A 26,344-nucleotide genomic window follows, 5' to 3' on the forward strand; every position below is an offset into this window, starting at 1 on the left:
GCCCATCGGAACCTCCGGATGAGTTAATGAGATCAGAACCGACCCGGTTCTGCCCCTTTGAGCAGGCGGCCTGGTGGATGTGATGAATGAAAGCTGCAGCAGCTGATCCAGAGTCAGATTATCCACCTCCCCCCAGCGAGGCCAAAGGGGCGGGGCCTGGGCGGCAGAAGGTTCATTGTCTGAGCAGGGAGGGTCGAGCGAGCTCCACACGGACGGCGGCTCCGTGGAGAGAGAGACAAAGAGGGGAGGCTGAGTCTTTCTTTCTTGGTGTGGGGGAGGAGAGGGGGAGGATTAACCGGCTCAACTGCGACACACACACACACACACGCGCGCTTCATCCAAACACACAACAACACGGCTGCAGAGCCGGGCTTCATCTGGATCAGCATCAGCAGCATCAGCAGCATCGCTGCCTGCAGGAGACAAAGAGGCAGACAGGAGGAGGAAGAGGAGGAGGGGATCTTCATCGTTCGAGGACAGGAAGAGCATCCCGGCCTCCAGCCGCCTCCGTCCGTCATGGCCGACCACATGTTCCTGCTGCTGTGTGTGTGAGCGCGGCGGTCCGGGTGGGTGTGTTTCGCTGCGTCCGCTGTGGTCGCTCCTCTGCCTCGGTGTGTGTGAGAGTGTGTGTGTGTGTGTTATGGGGAACACAGAGAGCATGGAGAGCCAGCTGGCCGTGATCCGGTCCAGAGCCGCCCCGGTCCGACTGCCGATGCCCGACCCGGCGGAGCTGGAGGAGCGGTTCTCCATCGCGTTGGTGAGTGGAACGACCTGCAGGTTCTGATCCGCCATGCATGCATGACACTCTGCTAATTAGGCGGCAAACATCACAGTCTGATGAGACGGCAGCTAGACGCAGCTAATTCACGCTCAGATCCACGACCCGATCATGTTATCGGATCAATATCACATCAGATATAAATACTAAACAGACTCAGATTACAACGGAAGAGCCGTCCGCCCGAACAAGCACGTGGTGACAGAGGGAAGGAACGATTCCCTGAAGGGGAAACAACATCCGGTCAGAACAAGTCAAAGCAGCAAGCTACCAGGGGAAATCACCGGTCACCCCGAGGGTCAAAGTTCACAGAGATAATGGCAGAATTAGCTCAGCTCGTGGCCCAAGCTGTGGAGTCAAACAGGAATCAGAAAACTGAGTCTTCCTCTCAAAGGAGACGAGGTTTCATGGCCTAAAGTAGACTCTGTCTTTCAGAATTCGATGAACCTTCCTCCAGACAAGGTGCGTCTGCTGCGTTCCTATGACAACGAGAAGAAGTGGGAGCTGATCTGTGATCAGGTAGGTCCTGCAGGTCTCATTGCATTACCCAACGCTACTCCAGCTAATCTAGCTTAGTATTTTCTCATTTTGACGTTAAAACTCAGGAACAATTTGGTTGAATCATATTTGGATTCCCATGATGCATTTCTGTGTTGTCAGGAGATTCCAGGTGAAGAACCCCCCCATACCTACATCCAGAAACTCAGAGGCTTCCTTGATCCGGCTGTGACGCGAAAGGTGAAACGACAGGAACAGATTTTACTCAATCAAAGCCCAATGATTCTCTGCATGTCAGACGTTTACTAACCTGTTGAAGAGGAAACTGAGTTTTTGAAAATGTGTTAATCTTTTTCTGTCCGCAGAAGTTCAGACGAAGAGTTCAGGAATCGACCCAAACGCTCAGAGAGCTCGAGATTTCTCTGCGTACAAACCACATCGGGTAGCTGTCCGTCCAGCTCCTCCGTCTCCAGACGCTTTTCTGTCGTGTGCAAAACTTTCTGCCAATGTCAATAAAGAACGCAATTCAAAAACATGCGGCGCCATCGCACTCTGACCACTTCCTGTTGTCTTCTTTGTTATTTCCGGCAGTAGTAAACATCCCGTTCTTGATCATGTGGTTCAAGTGTTTCCATTGCAGTTTGTGAAATAAAATAACCTTGTTCTCGAGTTAAAAGTTTTAAGGTTAATGGGACTCAGTTGGTCTCCAACATGTCTCTCTCTGTCCATGTTTCTTCGTTTTGTCCATTTATTTGTCTTTCTGTCTCCAGCTGGGTCAGAGAGTTTCTGAATGAGGAGAATCGAGGTCTGGATGTTTGGTCGAGTATCTGTCCTTCGCTCAGTACGCCGTCACGTGAGTCAGATCTCTGCCTACCATCTCAAGGTTTGGTGTTTTTGAAGAATGACCTTGACCTTTCTGATCTGCTCAGGTTTGATGGTGAGCAGTCGGACACCGGAGCGAGGTGGGCTCCATCGACTCGCCCTGGAGTCGGTCCATCGAGGATCTCCATGGCGACTGCAGCCTCCCGTCGCCGTCCTCGTCCATTTCCCGCTCGGCCCGACACTCCATCAGGTAAAGAGAAACCCAAACCAGAGCTCAGGCCGCCCAAACCGGGAAATCTGAGATTTTCACATCCACAGCTCGACCCTGGTGACCCGGTCCAACACGCTGCCGAGTCGCAGAACCCTGAAGAACTCACGACTCGTCTGCAAGAAGGACGACGTCCATGTCTGCATCATGTGTCTGAGAGCCATCATGAACTACCAGGTAGGAAAAACCTCCCGTCGCTTTAAGACCCTCCTGACCCGACGCCACACCGACCCATCTTCCTCTTCCTCAGTACGGCTTCAACATGGTGATGTCCCATCCGCACGCCGTCAACGAGATCGCTCTGAGTCTGAACAACAGGAACCCCAGGTAGTAAAAACTGGAACGAAATGTCTGCCGCACAGCAGACTGACGGCGTGACGGACTGTGCTGTTTCACCAGGACCAAAGCGCTGGTTCTGGAGCTGCTGGCGGCCGTGTGCCTGGTCCGAGGAGGACATGAGATCATCCTGGCAGCCTTCGACAACTTCAAAACCGTAAACAGTCTCCAGTCACAACGGCGTGTTACTGCCACTAGACCTGAGACTAAAACATCAGAAATGATTAGATGGACCCAGAAAGCTTCGAGGAGAAAACAGAATATTCAGAGTTTGAAAGTCAAGATTTTCCTAGAAAAAAAATTAATCTCAGAAAATTTCTAGAAATAGATCAGAATTTTTTTAGTTTGAAAGGACTGGGATTTGAAATTTTCTTCGAGAAAACTTGAAATTTTTGAGTCTCAAAGATGTAAAATATTCCACATTTAAACCCATAAACATTTTAAACTCCTCCTTCGGTTTCTTTTCTTTTCTTATGGCGCCTGACGCCCCGACCTGTTCACCATCTGTTGCAGGTGTGTAACGAGTCGATGCGTTTCGAGAAGCTGATGGAACATTTCAAGAACGAAGACGACAACATCGACTTCCTGGTAACTGCTGCTGCTGCTGCGTGACATTATCTGTGTTTTCATCAATTCTATAAGTATCACATTAGAAAAGCTAATATTAGGCAAATATTCAAAATAACTTCCTCAATTTCACAGAAATGTTTTTACTTGAGGTGTTATACTAGGGGTTTTGTAGATAAAGGGGAAAATAGTCAATTATCTTTAGGAAACTCATGAAAGTTTGAGATTAATCTCAAAATTATTTTGGAAAATTTTAGAAATTACAAAATTTGGTCCTCAGAAATTTCCCAAACATTTTTAGAAAAAAAAAATCTAAAAAATTCCGTTTTTTTGGTGTTTATTTGCTAGTAAGGAAATTATTTAATTTTTTGCCCACTCTGCGTCATGTCAGTGGGATGTAAACAGCTCGTGTCTTCATGGCAACCTGCTTGTCCCCAGGTGGCCTGCATGCAGTTCATCAACATCGTGGTTCACTCCGTGGAGGACATGAACTTCAGAGTTCACCTGCAGTACGACTTCACCAAGCTGAACCTGGAGGAACACCTGGAGGTAACCCGTCAGGGTCACGTGACGAGCCCCGGGCCAATCGGGGCCCGGTGAGTCACGGCGCCGTTCCCCTCAGAGGCTGAAGCACACGGAGAGCGACCGGCTGCAGGTCCAGATCCAGGCTTACCTGGACAACGTGTTTGACGTCGGGACGCTGCTGGAGGACGCAGAGACCAAAACCGCTGCTCTGGAGAGAGTGGAGGAACTGGAGGAGAACCTCGCTACGGTAAGCAGCATCAGGCTGACCTCTGACCCTGTCCTTTACAAAGTCTGGGACAACATCTGGTTTCCTCATCCAGATGTCGGAGCGGCTGCTGGACGTGGAGAACGAAGCCATGCTGAAGATCGTGGAGCTGGAGAAGCAGCTGATGCAGACCAACAAAGAGCTGGACCAGCTGCGGGTCGGTGCTGAACTCCAGCTGGTCGGATAAAAAGAGGTGTCCGACCGCGACCTTTGAACCCGCAGCCTTCTATGTGCAGGAGGTGTACGCCAGCGCCAACACCCAGGTTCACACCCTGAGGCGGATAGTTCGGGAGAAAGACCAGACGATCCGGCGGCAGAGTCGCCTGGAGCGCCAGGCGCAGGAGGCACAGCAGTCCGGCGGACCCGGAGCGCCGCAGCCTCAGAGGGGCGAAGGCGACGGGGGCGTGGCCGACTCCGCCTCCCCGTCACCGCCGCCGTGTCCCACGCTGTCCCCCAGGTAAGACTCGCACTCTGACACCGGATGATGGCTTTTGGCCACCAATTCCTGATTGGTTCCTGACTCCTGCAGCCCGGAGACGGTGGCCTATCACAGCATGGGACCGGGGATGGGCGGGGCTCCAGGCATGCCGGCTCCGCCCCCTCCGCCTCCACCACCGCCGCCAATGCCGAGCTCAGGTGAGCGACACATAAAACCAATCAGTCATTCACAATTTTCTTGAAAAATTTTGTACATTTCTGAGTTTTCAAAGGTGAAATTTTGATTAGAAAGAAACTTGAATTCTGATATTTTTAGATTAACATCAGAAATTTTTAAGACAAAACTAAGACAATAATTCAGATTATCACAAATTTAAAATTCCAAAGTAAAAATTTTAAATCTCACAATTTTTTCATAACAAAATGTTTAATTTCTGACCTTTTCAAAGTCAGAAACGTTTCAAAAGTCACAAATTTGTGAGAAACTCAAAATGTTTTACATCGAAACAGAAAAACGTTCCAAAGTCAAACATTTTCTACATTTTGAGCTTCGTCTCAGAAATTTTCTTGACAAAACCTGGAAAATGTTGAATCATTAAACTCAGAAATTTGCAAAAGTCAATTTTTTACCTGTTTATTCTCAAAAATTGATGTAATTCTTTGAGATCAAGCTCACAAATTTTCAGGAAAATGTTGCTGAGTTTTAAAAAAATTTCATTTATGGAAAATTTTTGACTCAAAATGTAAAAGTTTTCAATTATTCCAAGTTTTTGTACAAAATGTCTGAGCTTGTTTTGAGTTTTGTGGCTGAAATTTGCTCGCTCGTTTCTGACTGCTGTTCTGTTTCTGTCCTCAGTGTCCAACGGGCCGTATCCGGCCCCGCCCCCTCCCGCCCCGCCGCCCCCTCCGCCGCCGCCCCCCCCTGCAGGACCAGCGAGCTTTCCTCCATCCCCATGGCCCCGCCCCCTCCTCCTGTGGCCCCGCCCCTGCCGGGGTCAGGGGGGTCAGCGACCGTCATCTTTAACTCTGGCCTCGCAGGTGAGACGGTGGCCTCAGGCCCGTCGCCATGGTAACAGAAAGTGATGACCTCTGACACTAACGGGTTTTCTCCTCCGTTCTGCTGCCAGAGGGTCCGCTCAAGTTGTTCTGTACGTTTTTATCGTTTTTATACCTTTAACTCCATCCATCCTGCAGCTGGAGACTGGAAACCAAACTGGTTCCAGTCTCCAGTTTCCCATTTTCCATCCATCTGTAATAAAACAGCTCAGCTTTACTGAGCCCTGACCTCTGACCTCTGGGTTCAGGTCACACATATGAGGGATGAGTTGGACCCATGTGAAACAATTTCAGACTATCGTCTCAAATTTTCAACTTCTTGAACTCAGACATTTACATTTTAAACTTTATTGGCAGAAATTTTCTCTTTTTCTGGGGAGAAAAAGTTGAAATGCTTTTGGAAATAAGACCCATAAATTCCTCTGATGAGAAAACTTTGGTGGAAATATCAGTGAACTCAGAGACGAAGTGCCGAAGCAACAGAAAACATCTTCGTATTTGACCTCTGAACTTTCCCCTCCAGCCGTGAAGATCAAGAAACCGATCCAGACCAAGTTCCGGATGCCGGTGCTGAACTGGGTCGCCCTGAAGCCCAGCCAGATCAACGGAACCGTCTTCAACGACATCGACGACGAGTCCATCCTGCAGGTAAACTCTCAGAGGTCAGAGGTCGGGCTACCAGACGCCCTCTACCCGCTGCGTGACGCCGCTGCCCGTGTGCCACCAGGACCTGGACATGGAGGGCTTTGAGGAGCTGTTCAAGACCAAGGCCCAGGGCCCGGCCGTGGACCTGACGCTGACCCGGCAGAAGCTGCCCCAGAAAGCCCCGTCCAAGGTGTCGCTGCTGGAGGCCAACCGGGCCAAGAACCTGGCCATCACCCTGAGGAAGGCCGGCCAGGCCTCAGAGGTCATCTGCCGAGCCATCCACACGTAGGTCCACACCGGACACGGGGCTCTGGCTCCGACCCGATCCGGTCTGCACGGCCGGGTCGCATCGATACACAGAAACCAGAAAAACTACAAACATGGCCGACGATGATGAGGAATAAGATGACAATCTGCTGCTTCTGCTTGGACAGCAGCTCTAAAATCACAAGACACCTGTGTTCACTTCCACTGAGCGCGCTCAGTAGGGGGCGTTACTGCGCCTCCTACTGACCGCAGGAGCGCAGCAACGGCGTGTTGGGGCGATTTTAGAGAAAAAGGAAACGAGGAGGAAAATAAAACAAACTCAGAAACTTCTAAATGAATTTAAGAAATTTTCTAGAAAAACAAGGAAATTTCTGAGCTACAAAAACCCAAAAATTTGCAGGAGAAAATCTAAAATTTTGAAATCAATCTCAGACATTTTAAGATTTTCGACTTATGAAATTCAGAAATTTCTAATTTTCTTCTGGAAATGTTTTTTTTTCTGACAGCTGTTAAATTTTCTATTTTTCTCGAACAGTTCTACGATTAATCTCAAAATTTCAGAATTTTGTCTCAAACATTTTTGACTTTTGGAACAATTATTTCTCTTTTCACTTTTTGGGTTTCTTATCTCATACTGAGAGAAAAAAATTCAGATTTTTTTTCATATATTTGATTTTGGAACTTGGAAATTTACTGTTTTTTCCAGAAAATTTCTGAGATTAGCCAAAAAGACTTTTTTATCTATGATGATCCTCAAAAGCCTTTTTATGCCTCAGATTTACGTGTTCTCAAATTTACCTGCCAATATTCGAAAGTAGAACCAGCAGCGACGGCCGTGTTCCTGTGCAGGTTCGACCTCCGGACGGTTCCTGTGGACTTCGTCGAGTGTCTGACGCGCTTCATCCCGACGGAGGCCGAGGTCAAGCTGCTGCGGCAGTACGAGAGGGACAGGAAGCCGCTGGAGGCTCTGAGCGACGAGGATCGCTTCATGATGCAGTTCAGCCGCATCGAGCGGCTCAGCCAGCGCATGACCATCATGACCTTCATGGGAAACTACGCAGACAACATCCAGATGCTGACGCCGGTAAGCAAACCAAGAAACACCGCAGAGGTTCAGAAAAACCCCAAACTGACCGACTGCTTCCTCTCAGCAACTCCACGCCATCATCGCCGCGTCGGTTTCCATCAAATCGTCTCAGAAGCTGAAGAAGATCCTGGAGGTCTGTGCGTTTGGTTTTGCTTTCGGCCGAGGCGTCCTGAGGTAACGAGCTCTGCTGTTTGTCCTGCAGATCATCCTGGCTCTGGGGAACTACATGAACAGCAGCAAGAGGGGAGCCGTGTACGGCTTCAAGCTGCAGAGCCTGGACCTGGTAACAGTCCAACCGCAGGGGCAGACACCCGGGGCGGCAGGAAGGAGGGGGCGCTCACACACAGGAACATCAAACGATTCATCAATTGCAACCAATTTAGCAAATAACTCAGATAAAAAACTAAAAATATTGCTGAAAAACAACCAGAGGTAACAAAAAACTACAGGAAGAGTAGAACAGCTTCGACATATTTAGCTGGAAATGTTTGTATTTTAGGACAAAAACTTGCTGATCCTGATATGCAGTGGAGTTTCTCTTGCTGCTGCTGAAAATGTTCAACACTAGAAACTCAGAAAAATCCCAAAAATGAAGTTTTTGAATTTTGAGATTAATCTTGGAATTTTCGACCTTCAAAAGTAAAAGAAATTCAACTTTTTTTCTTGGAAATTTTTGACTTTTCAAGCTCAGACATTTCCAAATGTTTCCTTGAAAATTTCTGAGACTTTGTGAAACTAAAACTTTGTGTAAATTTTTCTAGAAAAAAACAATGAGATTCATCTGAAAATGTCTTGTATTTTGGCCGATATTTCGTCCTCTTCCTCCTCCCTGCCAATGCGCCGGGTTACGATGCTCTGTGGAGGGAAAGTAAGTGCACCCCGGTTCAGACAGCAGATATCAGGTCCGTTTGCTTCCAGCTGCTGGAGACCAAATCAACGGACCGGAAGCAAACGCTGCTTCACTACATCTCCAACGTGGTGCGAGAGAAATATCCCGGAGTGACGCTGTTTTACAACGAGCTGCACTACGTGGACAAAGCCGCCGCAGGTGAGTCCACCGGCCAATCACAGCGCAGCAGAGCCCGGCTGACCCGGTTGACCCGGCTTCACCTGTCCGGTCTTTGCAGTGAGCCTGGAGAACGTCCTGTGTGACGTGAAGGAGCTGCAGCGCGGCATGGAGCTCACCTGGAGGGAGTTCAGCGTTTCCCACAATGCAACACTGAAAGACTTCATCAGCAGGAACGAATCCCGCCTCAACAAGCTGCAGGAGGACGCTCGCATCGCACAGGTGAGACCGGACCTACCAGTACTGACCAGCACCAGTACCGACTCGGTTAGCCATCGGCAGAAGAACGTCTCATTGACACCAAAATGATGTCCAGATTTTTAGGACGATTTCTGACCCAGTCTTCAGGGTCAGTGACAGTTCAGTCACTGACCCTCAGTGACTCAGTGACAGTTCTTAGGATAAATCTAAAGTGAAAGTATTCTGATTCCTTGAAGAGGTTCGGATCGGTCTGTGGCCTAAACAAATCATTCTCAGAAACTTTAGTCTGGTCAATTTCTCCTGTTCTGAGTTGCATTAGGGCCTCTGTCCCTTTAAATCAGAAAAAGCTCCTGGCCACACCCCCAACTCCACGTTTACATTCAGCGCGCATACTTATAAAAACCAAGGAATTCATTTCTACCCCAAAAATCTGAAATTTTGAGATTAATTTCAGAAAAAAACACATTTCTGAAAGGCGTCAAAGTTTCAACCCCAGCTGGTCTCCTGATTAACTATGACTGTTACCGTAGAAACGAGGCAGCCATGTCTGTGTTGAACTGCAGGACGCCTTCGAAGACGCCGTGAAGTTCTTTGGGGAAAGCTCCAAAACGATGCCGCCGTCCGTCTTCTTCCCATCTTTGTCCGGTTCATCAAAGCCTACAGGGTGAGGGCCGCGATGTGGGCCGCGATGTGGGCGTGGCCTGCTGAACGGAAGCCCCGCCCACATTTTGTAACAAGTGGTGGAAGTTTGAGGTAACAGGAAGTGTGTTTAGGTTGCGGAGGAGGAGAACGAGCAGAGGAGGCGCCAGGAGCAGATGCTGCTGGAGAAACTGGAGCAGGAGGAGCAGCAGGAGGAGGCGGAGACCAAGGTACAGTTAGCTAACTGAATATGAAGTTTGGAGATAAATATTATGTTGGTAGAATAAATATTTAGCTAGTAAAGGGATAAATACTCAGTTTGGAGCTAACTGGTTTGCTTGCTAACCAAATATTTAGACCAATAACTAAATATTTAGTTTCTAGATGAGACCCAGAGAACCGGGTCGGCCTGTGTGACCCTGCAGGTCCGTTACGTTGTCAGTCAGGAACCCGTTCTGGTTTATTAGTCTTATGAAGTGTTGGACCTTCGTGACCCCTGACCCTTGCCTCGTCCTCCCAGTCTCCATCGCACAAAGGCAAGCGGCAGCAGCAGGAGCTGATCACAGAGCTCAGACGGAAGCAGGGCAAGGACAGCCGCCACGTGTACGAAGGGAAAGACGGCGCCATCGAGGACATCATCACAGGTAACACGGTTACCCTGGTAACCATGGCGTCAGCTGGCGCTCTCCTGACCGGCGGCTGTATTTGGTCGTTTCAGCACTGAAGACGGTTCCCTTCACGGCCCGGTCGGCCAAACGCAGCTCTCGCTTCTTCTGTGACCCCGCCCACTCTGAGGAGCATTACTGAGCTGGCCACGCCCACTCCGGAGCAACGGGACCAATGAGCACTTTGAACTTTTCTGATGGATCATGTTTTAGTTTCCTGGTCGCTGGTCGGAACCCAGACCTGCTACGGACCTCTGGTGCTTTCAGAACAAACCCAAACGCCTTCAAACATGGCGGAGGCAACACCTGCCCAACATGGCTGCCGGGTAGAAACCATGAGCTGGTAGAGGTCTGAGTCAAACATAAGGTGCCATTAAAACCCCCTGGGTTCAGTTTACCACGGTGCTATAGTCCTCCCCTCCACTGGGGGCGCTGCAGGCCGACAGGTCTGAGGTTCTGTGGCGGTTCTGGGTTCCTCCGGTCTGCGTCCGCTTGTACAGGGTTCAACTCTTCTCACCGCGTCGTATGCTTCTATCTTCTGCTGTATTTACTGGCCTTACAGATCCACAGCGCCGGAACCCAAATCAGTTCAACCGGTTCTCCAGAACCCAAACAAACTCTGTTAATCTGGACATTTACTCCTGAAGAAACACCTCTGTTCCTCAGATTATCCACCTGAGACTCAGCAGAGTCGACCAGAAACCAGCGTTTCTGCCTCTGGTGGGTCCAAAAGGTGCTGCTGGCCACAACAGAACCAGCAGGCTTCTGCAGTTTGGACCCAACAAACGGCGAAACAAGCTGCAAACAGGAAACATACAAAAAACAAAAACACGCAACAGAAAAACGCTGCAACTATGGGAGATGGAAACAAAAAGGAGAAAAGCCCACACAGAATTCCTCCAGGCCACTAGAGGGAGTCTGAAGAAACATAAAGCTGATAGCAAAACTTTTTCTACCAAGTCTCCGATTGAAATCCATGTTTACTGGCTCCGTATGACTTGTTGGTCGACTCCCCCTAGTGGCCTGGAGGACTTTAGTCATAAGGGAGGATTTATCCTCAGATTATCCACCTTAGCTAGTTCGCTGCGTTTTATACAACAGTGTTATTATAATTAATAAATAATAAGAATAAAATATAATGATTAAAAAATTTTTTTTGACTTTTGAAAATCAAACATTTGAGTATTTTCTAGAAAAATTCTGAGATTAATCTACAGATTTCAGTTTCTTTAAAGTTAAAATTTCATAAGTTTTCTAACAAATTTCTGATCTTTGAAAGTCAGAAATTTGCTGGATTTTCTCAGAAATCAATCTCAAAATTTTAGATTCTTTCTGTGGTAATTTGCTCAGTTTATATCTAGAATACGCCATTGTAGTTTTCACTATTTGTGGTATTTTTCCCCTCCTATTTTTATGCAGTTTTACTGATTTGACATTTTTCTTCCTTTTGTTTTGCAGTTTGAATCCTTCATGTTTGCAGCTCGTTTGGCCGTTTGCTGCATGTTTGCACCGTCTGCTGTATAATCCATGTAAACACTAAGAATCACCAACTGGACCCGGGTCAGCATCAGCACTGACGGTGCTCTCACTGTCCCTCCCCTCCGGCCCGTTTTCAGTTGTTTTCAGTCCAAACGTTCAGAGCACAAGGTTTTCTACGTGTACAGACGTTTTCTAGAAGGTTCTGTAGCTTCTCTGTCCGTCTGTGTTGTTGTTGCTGTTATTTTGCACTCGGTGTGGAAATAAAACAAACCTTCTGCATCACGACGCCGTCAGAGACTGCAACTCCCAGCATGCTTAGCGCTCAGCTCAGCCTTTATTAGAGAACAGGTGAGCACTGTAAAATCATTTATTGATCCAGTTTGATTATTAATCAGCAGCCTTATAGAAGATCAGAAGACTCCGCCTCTTGCAGGTCACCCGCTGAATGCGTTTGATGGTCGACCTTTGACCCCGAGCCCTGTCACCTGCACACACAGACACAGCGCAGGTCAAAGCAGGCCTCCGACAGGTGAGGGAGGGGCGGGGGGCGGGGCTCTCACCCTGAAGGTGTTCCCGGCCGCCGGCTGCTTCTGGAGCTCTGATTGGTCCAGACCCAGGCTGGCCGAGGTCACGTAGAGGTCAGAGTAGTCTGGGCCGCCGAAGCAACAGGAAGTGGTCTTTGTGGCGGGCAGAGACACCGTCTGCAGGCGTTTACCTGAGAGGAGAGGAACAGCCAGTTTAACCAGTTAACTGGGTTTACTGGGTTTACTGGGTCGGCTCCTGCTGAATAATCTGCTGTAATCTGGAGAGATCAAAGTTGTGCTCAGAAATCGTTTAATGGCTGAAAGTCCAACAGCTTGAACTTGATGAACGGATCCGTCCGGTTCTGTTCGACCCGCCATATTAAGAGTTTTTCAAAGAAACGAGTTTCTGCTGACAAACGATCAAATCCGTCCATCATGTTCAGCTAAACACAGAAACGTCTAAAACCATTTTTACTTCTGAATGAACTAAGAAACAACTTAAACATTTAAAACAAACAGGACTTGCACCTGGGTGTGCGCTTGACCTTTGGCCCCGAGTCAGGGGTCGACTCGACTATAGCCAATAGTTTTTGTTATTTTTCTTTCAAAATATGAAGCAAATGTTGAAATGACATTTGCCAGTCCTCCCAGTCTGACTGACCAGTCCTCCCAGTCTGACTGACCAGTCCTCCCAGTCTGACTGACCAGTCCTCCCAGTCTGACTGACCAGTCCTCCCAGTCTGACTGACCAGTCCTCCCAGTCTGACTGACCAGTCGCGGGGTCGATGTTGAGGACCCGTCCTCCATCGTAGCACGCCACCCAGAGGCGGCCGTTGGCGTCCAGGGTCATCCCGTCGGGAACGCCCTCCCCCTCCGCCAACCGGTACACCACCCGGCGGTTACCTAGGCGACGGACAAACACAGGAAGCTTGGCAGCGGAGCGGGCGGAGGCTGCGGGCGGAGGCTGCGGGCGGAGGCTGCGGGCGGAGGCTGCGGGCGGAGGCTGCGGGCGGAGGCTGCGGGGCGGAGGCTGCGGGCGTTGCCGCGGTTACGGGTGGGGTTACCCAGGTTTCAGAGGCCGAGTCGTAATCGAAGGCGTCGACGCTCATCGCCAGGCTGTCGATGTAGAAGAGTCTTCAGGTCCGCAGTCCAGTCCATCCCGTTGGATGTCCACCTGCCAGGTGAGGGACAGGTGAGGCCCCGCCCACCAGCTGCAGGTACGCAGACTGACTGTAGGGGGCGCCGCCAGGTGAGCCTACCTGGCCCAGCAGCTTGGTGACAGACAGGTCAGATTTCATCAGGTACAAAGATCCCGGTTTCACCTGAGCGGTCTGAGCGTCCCTCCTCATCGTCCCTGAGGGAGGAAGAACATCGCCATGGTTACGGCTGACCAGGTGAGTCAGCAGCCGACAGGTGTGCTGTACCTGCCAGCAGCCGTCCCATCGGATCGGCCTTCCCGTCGTTCAGACGGTTCTCTGGTTTGTCGTCTTCGATGCTGGCCAGTGATGTCACCTTCTGAGTCGACCAATCAACAGCCACGATGCTGCAGCCCACGCCTGCGACGTAACCGCCGGATCGGCGAGGGACCGCGAATCCCACCGTGTCAGCTGAGGAAGAGGAGCAGAGCTGTGACGAGCGGCCAGGTGAGGCAGCCTCAGGTGACGAGGACACGCCCACCTGTCTGCAGAGACTGGATCTGATTGGTCGCTGCGTTTCCAGCGGTGGATTTTCTGTCCTGCGATGTCGACGAACAGCAGCGTCTGCTCTGACTCCTCCCACACCGGCCCCTCACCGATCTGAGCGTGCTCCTTCACCACGGACTCCACCTTCACCGACGACATCTCACCTGTCTGCTGGAGCCAATCACTGAGCAGGAGCGCCAACCGGGCTGTTTCTATGGAAACCAGCAGAGGTAGAGTCACAGCTAGAAAATGAAACAAAAAATGTTCTCAAAGTTTTCTGCTTTTAGCAAACAGAAATAGTTTTAGGATTCCTAACAGGCATAAAACGAGAAGTTTATAACTTCAGGCGGGGAATTTTCTAGAAAAACAAGTAAATTTCTGAGATCCACAAGTCAAAAAAGTCCAGAAAAATCGAAAGATTTTGATATAAAACTTCTCCACTTGAAAAAAGAATCCCAATATTTCCAGAAGTCAGAATCGCTCAACTTTTCAAACTCAAAATTTTTAAATTTTGTTTGTTGTTTTGCAAGTTTTTGACTTTTGGAGCTCAGAGAATTTACAAGTCAAAAACTTTAGACAATACAAGGTCAGAAAGTTTCACTTTCTGCAAGAAAATATTTGAAATCTGGAGATTTGAATTTTTTTAACAAAATTTTGACTTTTCAAACTTTTAAATTTGCAAGGTTTTTCTAGAAAATTGCTGAATTTTGTGATGTAAATGTATTTTTTCTTTCTAGCTTCAATCCAGCAATGTAGTACTATTAATGTACTGTAGTAGTACATTAATAATATTCTATTAATAGTACTCTATTAATGTACTACTACAGGATGCTGTACGTGATGTCACTGTAATACCACAGATAAAAATACCTAGAATTATTTAAAACTAAATAAAGACTGAATATGTATTTTGAAATTAATGTATTTTTAGAAATATGACATTTATTTTTCATAGTATTTATTGAATTTTGGCCCTTTGGGCCTCCATACTAGAATAGATACACGGCGTGTGAAGTACCGCGGTCCGGTAGGACGTACTGCGGTACCATCAGACAGCAGAACCATCAGAGCCGAAAGGTTAAAGGTTAACCAGACGCTGACTCAGCGCTTTCTGATGTGGTCCAGCTCCAGGGTTCTGGTTCTGACTCGGTTCTGTTTTCACTGGTTCCGTTCCTTCCGCTTCTAACTTCCGGAGGCGGAAGTGGACTCGCTGCTGTGAGCTGAGCCGGTCCGGGTCGAATCGGAACACGAGGCTGACCAGTGTCTCCCGTTTCCGAGCTGCGCCTGAACGCATCATGAAACTCTGCAGAAGTCGTCTGGAACTGAACTGGACTCAGAACCGGACCAGAACCTCGTCTCTGGTGCTGATTAGATCACGTGGTGCTCTGAGCCCGGTTCGGAACTAGTCGGTCATGCACCTGAACACCTGGACCCAAACGAAACCACCTACCTGCTGCAGAACTTCGGAGTTCCCTGCAGAACTTCTGGCCGAACCGAGCCTTTTTTATGTCTCCTGATCCAGGCCACGCCCCCACTCCGCCCCGAACCGAACCGCCCCTGGCTGGATCCTCTCCATCATCCTGGCCTCGGCCCAAATCAGCGCTGGGTTCTGGACCCAGTCCAGCTTAAATGACTAATCAACCAATCAGAGCCCAGATTTAGGTCTGCTGGGTTCGGTTCTGCTACGAGCAAAGAGCCTGGGATCACATGACCCAGCATCGGGCTGAACGGAACCCAGAGTTAGAAAACAATAGAATATCCCTGAAATTCGGTTCTGGAGTGGTTTTGTGGGTCTCATTAATTAATCCCTGAGGACCAGCAGGGGGCGCCGCGTCCACATCTACAGGGTCGGTTCTGACCCGGACTCCAGTTTAAACCCCAGAACTGGTTCCGTCCAACACAAAGTCCACAAATAGTTAGCAGCAGCAGCTAACTAAACGTGTAGCTGGTTAGAAAGGTAAACGTTAGCTTCTCATTAAATATTTAGCTCCAAAATATTACATGTTACATGCGGTTAGCCGGCTAACGTTTATCTCTACGCTAGCTAAATATTTAGTAGCTAAATATTTGGTTTGTAGGTAAATATTTGGTTGGTTAATCAAATTTTTAGCCATTTTTTAATCTTATGACAAACTAACCGAAATTGTTGCTGTTAATTCTTGACTAACTAACAAAGCACTTGGTGACAGCATCATGCTGTGGGAAGACGAGCACAGAGCCAGACACGTTATGTTCAAAGCAGATTCATGGGATAGAGTGGCCTAGTCAAAGTCTGAAGACAGCAGAAAACAGGCCACAAATGGAACAATGGGTCGGAAACAGAAGCATTTATTTAGCAGACTGTGTTAGCGCTGCTAGCTGCAGGAATGGGGTGTGACTGGGCTCCAATCGGGTCACTTATTGGCCCGGATTGGGTCACTTCTTGGCCGGATCGGGTCACTCTTGGCAGTGGCGACCCGAGCCCGGTTCAACTTGTCCATCAGCAGCCGGTCGGAGGCGGAGCATCTGGAGAGGACCGCCCCCATCTCAGACTCATTCCTGCGCTCAATGGCGGCGTCTGCTGCTCCATCTAGGTCGCTGACAGCCAGAGAAGAAGAAGAGTGAGCAGTGGGCGGGGCTCTGCTGTGTGATGATGTCACAGGTGTGGTCTTACCCCACAGCCAGGTGAGCTTTGACCTTCTGCTCAGGTGTGACCTTGCTGACGTACTTCTTGGCTTCATGTCTGTTGTTGTTCTTCATGCACACCTCCACGAAGGCCTGAGGGCAGGCAGGCAGCAAAGAATCATGGGAAATGCAGTTCACAGTTAAAGCGGGCAGGTAAGGGGCAGGGTTTCTCTCACCAGGTAGCCAATAGGAGACTTCTTGCTCTTGGAGAACTTCTCTAGCTCCTCCCACTGCTCCTTCTCAGCCAGAGACTTCAGCTTCAGCCACCAGTACCTGAGCAGGTGAGACAGGAAGTGAGTCACCTCCAAAATGAAATATTTCTATCAATCCAGCCAATCACAGCCCAGCCTGCCGTAACATCGCACCTTTTGTCCGGCACTCTGAAGTCTCTGTAGAGCTGCTCTGCTTGCTTGTGGAGACCAACGACATCAGAGCCTCCATGGTGGCCTGCACAGGAAGTGACATCACTCAGTAACGCCAAGCTGGTCTCTGGTCGCCTGTGTTTACAGATACCTGTAGGGAGAGTCCCAGAAGCCCCGCCCCCTTCTCCTCATCCAGCTTCCTTTGGAAACGAAGGAGACGCATTTCCTCCTCCGTGGCCTGAAGGACAGGAGACATCAGAGACCGTCCACACCTGGTGGACATACCTGGTGTACAGGTGAGACCGTTACCTTGGCAGCGAAGTCGTTCTTGGCCTTGTTGTACTCGTCCACGGCGCTCTGCAGCTGTGCCAGCCGGCCCTCCAGTCTCTGGATAAAGACAGCAGGGACAGGTGAGGATGTGGACAGTCGTCCACCTACCTGTCCAGGTGGGAGCGGCTCACCTTGTCCCTGTAGCTGGACGTCACGTAGAAGTTGCCGAGCTCCTGGTGGTCGTCGTCCTGGTTGAACAGGTCCTTCAGCGTCTGAGGCTCCTGCAGTTTGCAGAACTGAAGACACAGAGGACACGTCACTCGTCTCAATGGTAACCAACAGGAAACGCCTGCCTGGACTTTGTTTACATTTAGTGATTCTGGGAGATTTTTTGTCTTTCAGATGGTTATGGCTTCCTGTCAGGACCTTTGACCTCCAGTCTCTCCAGTGGAGGTCAGGCGGCCCAGGTGAGCTCACCTGTCTGTAGAGGCTGAGCGCCACCGGCTGGTTCCTCAGTGTCATGAAGAAATCTCCTCTGTTCATCTCGTTTTTCAGGTACGTCACCACCGTGTAAACTGGACGCACACACACACACACACACACACACAGGTCAGCAGGCTCCGCCCCCAGTCTGCAGGCTGGGGGCGGAGCCTGATGACTCACCCAGGTCGGTGTCGCCGCTCTCCACGGCTTTACTGAGAGCGAGCTGGCTCCTCTTCATCTTCAGCAGCAGAGGAACCTGCTCCCCGGACCGGGCCTCGAAGTCCAGCAGCTGCAGGCAGAGGAAGAGGTTACTACGGACCGCATGAAGAGCCGCTGAGGTCTGAACCCTACAGAGCAGCAGCAGCGTACCTTGATGGCCAGCTCTGGCCGTCCACATTCATAGGCTTTAGCCGCGATGTCCGAGTACGAAACTCCAGGTGAGTCTCCCACCTTGGCGCAGACGGCTCGGGCTATGGCCTCATCGGTCAGGTCCTTCTGCTGCACCTGGACACATACGCACACACACACGTATGAGGGGACAGTTGGAGACAGGTGGGGACAGGTGGGGACAAGCAGAGTTACCTTGCAGGAGGCCCAGTGTTTCAGGACTCGACTGACTCCCTGGTAGTCTGGGATCTTCAAGTAGCGACAGACCTCGATGGCCAGAGGGTAGAACTGCCGGTAGACCAGCCTGAGGGACAACAGGAGACACTGAGGGGGACGAGCTGGACGCGGGTCAGAGGGGTCGGGGTCGCCAGATCTGTCCTGTTTGATCCAGTTTCTCTCCTCTGTTTTTACTTTGTTTATCACTTTAATGAACAGTGGTTAAACCTTAATCTGATGCTGTGACTCAGCAAGTTGTTGCTAGGCAACCAAAGAGCGAGTGAGTTTGTTGATTCCACCAACCTAGCTTAACGGCTAATGTTTCCTTTGCCTAATCCCCCAGAATGCTGTGCGGTTCGTCCTCAGTATCTCTTTTAAAAATGTTTCTCTAAAATCACCAAATGTTGTGAAAAGCAGCTCAAGTTTCAACAATGAGCCAATCTGGCAACAGGTGGGGGAAGGACTCACCTGTCTATCAGGACCTGAAGGGTCATCTGTTTAAATCTGAGGTCAGAGGTTAAGGAGCATCTCACATATATCTAATATGAACCATGTAAAAGTTTAAATATCCAAAACTAAAGGAAATAGAAGCAGCAACTCATTAAAACAAAAACAATCAAAACAGATTTGAAAAGAAGGAACTTTAGATTCAGAACGATGGACAGACGTCCGATAAAACAACATCAATTCTCCATTTGAATGAAATCATAGTTATCTCCCCAGAACTCCACCTCCCATGATGCACCAGGGCAGGATACTGAGTGTGTGTGAGCGGCATCCCCACGCTGCTCTCTCTGACAGCGTTCAGAACCCGCAGCTCCCTGCAGGTCGTCACAAACTGATCCGGGCTGAACTCCGTCAGGAAGCACTTCCCGAAGGACGCCGCCTGGCGGATAGACGCCGCGTCAGTCAGTCAGTCAATCAGTCAATCAATCAATCAATCAATGAAGTTCATGCATATAGAGTGATCTCAGCTTCTGTCCCATGATTGGATGGTTCTGTGGTTCTGGTTCTGCCTGTGGTTCTGGTGACCTCACCCTCATCAGGGCCTTCTGGGTGTCGGGGTCGTACTCGTGAGCGGCCGCCTCCACACACTGCCGGACGGCGTCTCCCAGGACGTTCTGCTCCTTGATCTCCCTCAGGTACTCGTCCGCCTTCTGACTGGACTTCTGCTCAGACAGGAGGGATCAGAACCGCGGGTCTGGGTCGCCGGCAGCAGCCCCAGCGCTCCCAGTGTGACCAGTATACCTCGTACTCCCGGTGGGCCTCCAGCAGCAGCGCTCCAGGAGCCATGGAGGCGATCTTAAAGATGTCCTGGCAGACCAGAGGAACCTCCTGCAGCAGCTCCTGGCTGCTGGAGCCGATGATCCGAACCCCGTCCAGCTCGCCCACCAGCACCGACTGGTCCTCCAGGGGGAACCTGGCTCAGGGTCAAGGGTCAACCACTCTAACAATCTGCCCCAGGTCCAGTCTGATCTCAGCTCAAGGATACTGGATGGTGTCGTTACAAGATCCCACCACCAGGAGGAGCCGGTCCCACATCAACACCACCGAGGGCTGCTGGGACCTCGGCCTGCGGCACCTGGACAGGTAGATGGGTTCAAAGGTCAACGGACACACAGGTGCAGAAGTAGAGAGGTCAATTGATAGACAGGTCCAAAGGTCAACGTACCAGACCATCTGTTTGGGCGTAGCTGCCTGCTTGGTGTCCACCTCACTCAGTCTCTCCTGCAGACAACAGAAACCTGTCAGACCCCATGCAGGTGTGGCCCCGCCCCCTGACAGAGCAGCCTGCTCACCTGTAGGTTGGACAAGCCGGTCCAGAGCCGTCCCGTCTCAGTGAACAGAGCCAGGTATTTGTAGCTGAAGGAGACAGACATGTGGACGATGCTGCCAGCCTGAGGACTGAGACCTGGAGGATACTGAGGACAGACTGGTGGTGAGACAGGTGAGAGTCCTCAGCTCACCTCTCTGTCTGCGGAGCAGAGAGCCTACCACAGCCGTGCAGGACGTGTTGTCCAGAACATAGAGTTCAGGTCCACTGGACACCAGGACTTTGGTCTGTCTGTCCTGAGTGAGGACGGCCCAGCAGGACGGCTTGCCCTGGAGACCTGAGGGGACAGAAACAGGTGGGGGACGGGCAGAGGACGCCCGGATGCGCTGTCCTCAAGCCGTCCTTACCTGGGACCTCAGGTAGCCTGCGCAGCTTCAAGTCCTCGATGTTGGTTGCCAGGGTGAAGCGGGAGGAACCCGTTACTATGGCGACACCTGTTCCATATGGCGAGTGGAAAACCTTGGCCTCCAACACCTGAGACTGGACCACTTCCTGTTTGAGACCAAGACAACCAGTGGACACCACGTCTCTGACTGGACCACTTCCTGTTTGAGACCAAGACAACCAGTGGACACCACGTCTCTGACTGGACCACTTCCTGTTTGAGACCAAGACAACCAGTGGACACCACGTCTCTGACCGGACCCACCTGTCCCACAACACGTCTCTGACCGGACCCACCTGGACCCACCTGTCCCACAACACGTCTCTGACTGGACCCACCTGGACCCACCTGTCCCACAACACGTCTCTGACCGGACCCACCTGGACCCACCTGTCCCACACCACGTCTCTGACCGGACCCACCTGTCCCACACCACGTCTCTGACCGGACCCACCTGTCCCACACCACGTCTCTGACCGGACCCACCTGTCCCACACCACGTCTCTGACCGGACCCACCTGTCCCACACCACGTCTCTGACCGGACCCACCTGTCCCACACCACGTCTCTGACCGGACCCACCTGTCCCACACCACGTCTCTGACGGACCCACCTGTCCCACACCATGACTCTGACTGGACCCACCTGTCCCACAACACGTCTCTGACTGGACCCACCTGTCCCACACCACGTCTCTGACCGGACCCACCTGTCCCACACCACGTCTCTGACCGGACCCACCTGGACCCACCTGTCCCACAACACGTCTCTGACTGGACCCACCTGTCCCAAACACGTCTCTGACTGGACCCACCTGGACCCACCTGTCCCACAACACGTCTCTGACCGGACCCACCTGGACCCACCTGTCCCACACCACGTCTCTGACCGGACCCACCTGTCCCACAACACGTCTCTGACCGGACCCACCTGGACCCACCTGTCCCACAACACGTCTCTGACTGGACCCACCTGTCCCACAACACGTCTCTGACTGGACCCACCTGGACCCACCTGTCCCACAACACGTCTCTGACCGGACCCACCTGGACCCACCTGTCCCACACCACGTCTCTGACCGGACCCACCTGGACCCACCTGTCCCACACCATGACTCTGACTGGACCCACCTGGACCCACCTGTCCCACACCACGTCTCTGACCGGACCCACCTGTCCCACACCACGTCTCTGACCGGACCCACCTGTCCCACACCACGTCTCTGACCGGACCCACCTGTCCCACACCACGTCTCTGACCGGACCCACCTGTCCCACACCACGTCTCTGACCGGACCCACCTGGACCCACCTGTCCCACACCATGACTCTGACTGGACCCACCTGTCCCACAACACGTCTCTGACTGGACCCACCTGTCCCACACCACGTCTCTGACCGGACCCACCTGTCCCACACCACGTCTCTGACCGGACCCACCTGTCCCACACCACGTCTCTGACCGGACCCACCTGGACCCACCTGTCCCACCTGTCCCACACCATGACTCTGACTGGACCCACCTGGACCCACCTGTCCCACACCACGACTCTGACTGGACCCACCTGTCCCACACCACGTCTCTGACCGGACCCACCTGTCCCACACCATGACTCTGACTGGACCCACCTGGACCCACCTGTCCCACACCACGTCTCTGACCGGACCCACCTGTCCCACAACACGTCTCTGACTGGACCCACCTGTCCCACACCACGTCTCTGACCGGACCCACCTGTCCCACACGTCTCTGACTGGACCCACCTGTCCCACCTGTCCCACACCACGTCTCTGACCGGACCCACCTGGACCCACCTGTCCCACAACACGTCTCTGACTGGACCCACCTGTCCCACAACACGTCTCTGACTGGACCCACCTGTCCCACACCACGTCTCTGACCGGACCCACCTGTCCCACACCACGTCTCTGACCGGACCCACCTGTCCCACACCACGTCTCTGACCGGACCCACCTGTCCCACAACACGTCTCTGACTGGACCCACCTGTCCCAAACACGTCTCTGACTGGACCCACAAACGACTCTGACTGGACCCACCTGTCCCACACCACGTCTCTGACCGGACCCACCTGGACCCACCTGTCCCACAACACGTCTCTGACTGGACCCACCTGTCCCACAACACGTCTCTGACTGGACCCACCTGTCCCACAACACGTCTCTGACTGGACCCACCTGTCCCACACCACGTCTCTGACCGGACCCACCTGTCCCACACCACGTCTCTGACTGGACCCACCTGTCCCACAACACGTCTCTGACTGGACCCACCTGTCCCACAACACGTCTCTGACTGGACCCACCTGTCCACAACACGTCTCTGACTGGACCCACCTGTCCCACAACACGTCTCTGACTGGACCCACCTGTCCCACAACACGTCTCTGACTGGACCCACCTGTCCCACACCACGTCTCTGACCGGACCCACCTGTCCCACACCACGTCTCTGACTGGACCCACCTGTCCCACAACACGTCTCTGACTGGACCCACCTGTCCCACAACACGTCTCTGACTGGACCCACCTGTCCCACACCACGTCTCTGACCGGACCCACCTGTCCCACAACACGTCTCTGACCGGACCCACCTGTCCCACAACACGTCTCTGACTGGACCCACCTGTCCCACAACACGTCTCTGACTGGACCCACCTGTCCCACACCACGTCTCTGACCGGACCCACCTGTCCCACACCACGTCTCTGACCGGACCCACCTGTCCCACAACACGTCTCTGACTGGACCCACCTGTCCCACAACACGTCTCTGACTGGACCCACAACACGACTCTGACTGGACCCACCTGTCCCACACCACGTTTCTGACCGGACCCACCTGTCCCACACCACGTCTCTGACTGGACCCACCTGTCCCACAACACGTCTCTGACTGGACCCACCTGTCCCACAACACGTCTCTGACTGGACCCACCTGTCCCACAACACGTCTCTGACCGGACCCACCTGGACCCACCTGTCCCACAACACGTCTCTGACTGGACCCCCTGTCCCACCTGTCCCACACCACGTCTCTGACTGGACCCACCTGTCCCACCTGTCCCACAACACGTCTCTGACTGGACCCACCTGTCCCACAACACGTCTCTGACTGGACCCCCTGTCCCACCTGTCCCACACCACGTCTCTGACTGGACCCACCTGTCCCACCTGTCCCACAACACGTCTCTGACTGGACCCACCTGTCCCACACCACGTCTCTGACTGGACCCACCTGTCCCACAACACGTCTCTGACTGGACCCACCTGTCCCACCTGTCCCACAACACGTCTCTGACTGGACCCACCTGTCCCACAACACGTCTCTGACTGGACCCACCTGTCCCACAACACGTCTCTGACTGGACCCACCTGTCCCACAACACGTCTCTGACTGGACCCCCTGTCCCACCTGTCCCACACCACGTCTCTGACTGGACCCACCTGTCCCACCTGTCCCACAACACGTCTCTGACTGGACCCACCTGTCCCACAACACGTCTCTGACTGGACCCCCTGTCCCACCTGTCCCACACCACGTCTCTGACTGGACCCACCTGTCCCACCTGTCCCACAACACGTCTCTGACTGGACCCACCTGTCCCACACCACGTCTCTGACTGGACCCACCTGTCCCACCTGTCCACAACACGTCTCTGACTGGACCCACCTGTCCCACAACACGTCTCTGACTGGACCCACCTGTCCCACAACACGTCTCTGACTGGACCCCCTGTCCCACCTGTCCCACACCACGTCTCTGACTGGACCCACCTGTCCCACAACACGTCTCTGACCGGACCCACCTGTCCCACAACACGTCTCTGACTGGACCCACCTGTCCCACCTGTCCCACAACACGTCTCTGACTGGACCCACCTGTCCCACAACACGTCTCTGACTGGACCCACCTGTCCCACACCACGACTCTGACTGGACCCACCTGTCCACACCACGTCTCTGACTAGACCCACCTGTCCCATGCTGAAGTGTCTCTTGAAGGACCCAAACAGGTCGTAGATCAGAACCGTCCCGTCCTCCTGACACACAGCAGCTCGTCGTTGACGGACCAGCCCAGGTGGACCACCGGACCGCTCTTCCACTGAAAGACAGGCGGGACAGGTGAGGGACAGGGCGAGGTCACTCTGGGGCAGGGTTGTGTTGGACGCCTGTCCTTACAGGGAAGCTGGTGATGGACGCTCCAGAGGCGGAGTAGATCTCCAGCTGAGGACGAGAGCTGGGGGAACGTCTGAGCGGTTCTCTGAGCAGAGCTGGGACACAACAACACCTTAACAACTAGCGGTAACTGATTGTGTCACCATGGTAACAGACTGAAGACATGAAGCTCGTTGAGCTAAGAGGACCACCAGGCTCCATGTCTCCACATCGTGTTGCCATAGCAACTGAATAAAGTGACAGAGTCCAGGTTGACCACCAGAACCAGAACCCACCGATTGGGCCTCCATACGGAGCTGCTGCCACCAGACTGTCCCTCAGTCCGTCCCGGAGGCTCCAGAACATCTCATAAAGTTCCGTCTTCCTGCAGAGACAGAACCGGGACAGCTAAACGCTAGAACCAGCAGAACCGACCAGACTCTGTTCATTTCTGCTCAGGTTTCAGCTCCTTCCAGGTAACCGGGTCTCTGTGTGACAAACAGAACCGGTCCGAACCCGGATCCTGGCAGGCAGACATCCGATGGTTCCTTCGGCTCTAGTCTGGTCCACAAGAACTCACCTGGAGAGGAGGGAGGGGACAGGTGTGCTGTGTGGCGGAAGCTAGCTTTAGCTTCAGTTTTAGTCATGTGATTAATGTAACCGGCCAGTTCTGTAAACAGAGCAGGTTCGGACCCAGCAGGTTCGGACCCAGCTGCGGAGCGGAGCCCCAGCTGTTGGTGTGCGTGGTACTGACCGGTAGAAAGTGTCTCCCAGCGGGTTCCAGTTAGCGGTGATGAAGGCCATCCTGAGGAGGAGGATGATGATGTGGTCTGGTTCCGAACAGAGGAGCCGGTTCTGCCGTCTGACCAGAACCGAACCGCAGGATGAGGCAGGGGTTCGGCAGCACAGACGGGCTGTAGGTCAGCTGACCTGAGCCTCCAGGACGAAGGAGCCACCGTTCTCAAAACTGAATCACTTCCAGAACCGAACCGCTTTCAGAACCGAGCCACTTCTATTTCCTCTAACACCCTAAAACATAAACCTAAGCTGACCTCTGACCCCTCACCTTTCTTTGATCACGAATTACATCCATAAATCAGATGACTTGTGTTTACTTACTAAGGCTTACTTCCGCGCATGCGCGCATTTTTTTTTTTAGGAACTTTATTGAACAAAGTAGACAACACAACAAAAACAACATAGAAACTGTATATATGAATTGATTTTATATCTATATGAGAAAAAGAGGAACATAAAATGTCTTATCAAGTTACATTTGTGATTTTTTGCATTTGGCCAAAATTATTACATTTATTTGTAAATATTGTAAACATTAGAGCAGAAGTGGGTCAAAGCTTCACAGAAAAACAGTGATAGCAGAAGAAACTTAAATCAGCTGTTCTTCCCTCTGGACTCTGGTTATAAAACAAAGATCCCTGTATATTAGTCAGCAGAACCAGCAGAGGTTCTGGATCAGTGGAACTGGGACACACAGAGGAACTTTAAATAGGCCGTTTTTCCTCAGGACTCTAGCTATAGAAGAATATCTCTGTGTTTTAGTTTTAACAGAATCAGAAGCGGTTCTGGATCAGTGGACCGGGCCGGTTTTCCTCTGGAGTTCCAGCTTGAACACAATTGGAGGAAAGCTGCAGTTTTCCTTCCAGATGACTTCATCTGAAAAACATGGGCGAGCGAGAGACACTGGCGCTCACTGGCTCTCTCTCCTGCCCCATCTCCATGGTAACTGCCCCCTCCCCCTGG

The 26,344-nt window shown here is 51.9% G+C and overlaps 2 protein-coding genes and 1 pseudogene across 2 annotated transcripts; 1 reads left to right on the forward strand and 2 right to left on the reverse strand.

The window, feature by feature from the left end:
• Positions 1–289: 289 nt before the first annotated feature.
• Positions 290–11,884, forward strand: LOC129354818 (formin-like protein 2; annotated as a pseudogene).
• Positions 11,885–11,906: 22 nt separating this feature from the next.
• On the reverse strand, positions 11,907–15,365 carry LOC129354829 (regucalcin-like). Its single transcript, XM_055024367.1, is given in 9 exon segments — positions 11,907–12,087; positions 12,163–12,317; positions 12,898–13,038; positions 13,199–13,260; positions 13,342–13,480; positions 13,551–13,733; positions 13,804–13,840; positions 13,842–14,020; positions 15,259–15,365. Coding segments are annotated over 8 exon segments (894 nt in total). The 5' UTR covers positions 13,968–14,020; positions 15,259–15,365; the 3' UTR covers positions 11,907–12,036.
• An 836-nt stretch (positions 15,366–16,201) lies between these two features.
• Positions 16,202–25,713, reverse strand: LOC129354857 (vacuolar protein sorting-associated protein 16 homolog). Its single transcript, XM_055024391.1, is given in 26 exon segments — positions 16,202–16,385; positions 16,462–16,565; positions 16,649–16,745; positions 16,838–16,898; positions 16,901–16,919; positions 16,986–17,072; positions 17,144–17,221; positions 17,296–17,400; positions 17,582–17,679; positions 17,768–17,876; positions 17,957–18,091; positions 18,170–18,278; positions 18,659–18,694; positions 18,949–19,076; positions 19,228–19,359; positions 19,439–19,610; positions 19,683–19,772; positions 19,863–19,918; positions 19,990–20,112; positions 20,186–20,301; positions 20,372–20,516; positions 24,403–24,473; positions 24,476–24,530; positions 24,608–24,699; positions 24,880–24,968; positions 25,338–25,713. Coding segments are annotated over 26 exon segments (2,541 nt in total). The 5' UTR covers positions 25,388–25,713.
• Positions 25,714–26,344: the final 631 nt, after the last annotated feature.

The sequence above is a fragment of the Poeciliopsis prolifica genome, unplaced genomic scaffold (genome assembly GCF_027474105.1).
Source record: "Poeciliopsis prolifica strain line A6 unplaced genomic scaffold, Auburn_PproV2 SCAFFOLD119, whole genome shotgun sequence".
Taxonomy (NCBI): domain Eukaryota; kingdom Metazoa; phylum Chordata; class Actinopteri; order Cyprinodontiformes; family Poeciliidae; genus Poeciliopsis; species Poeciliopsis prolifica.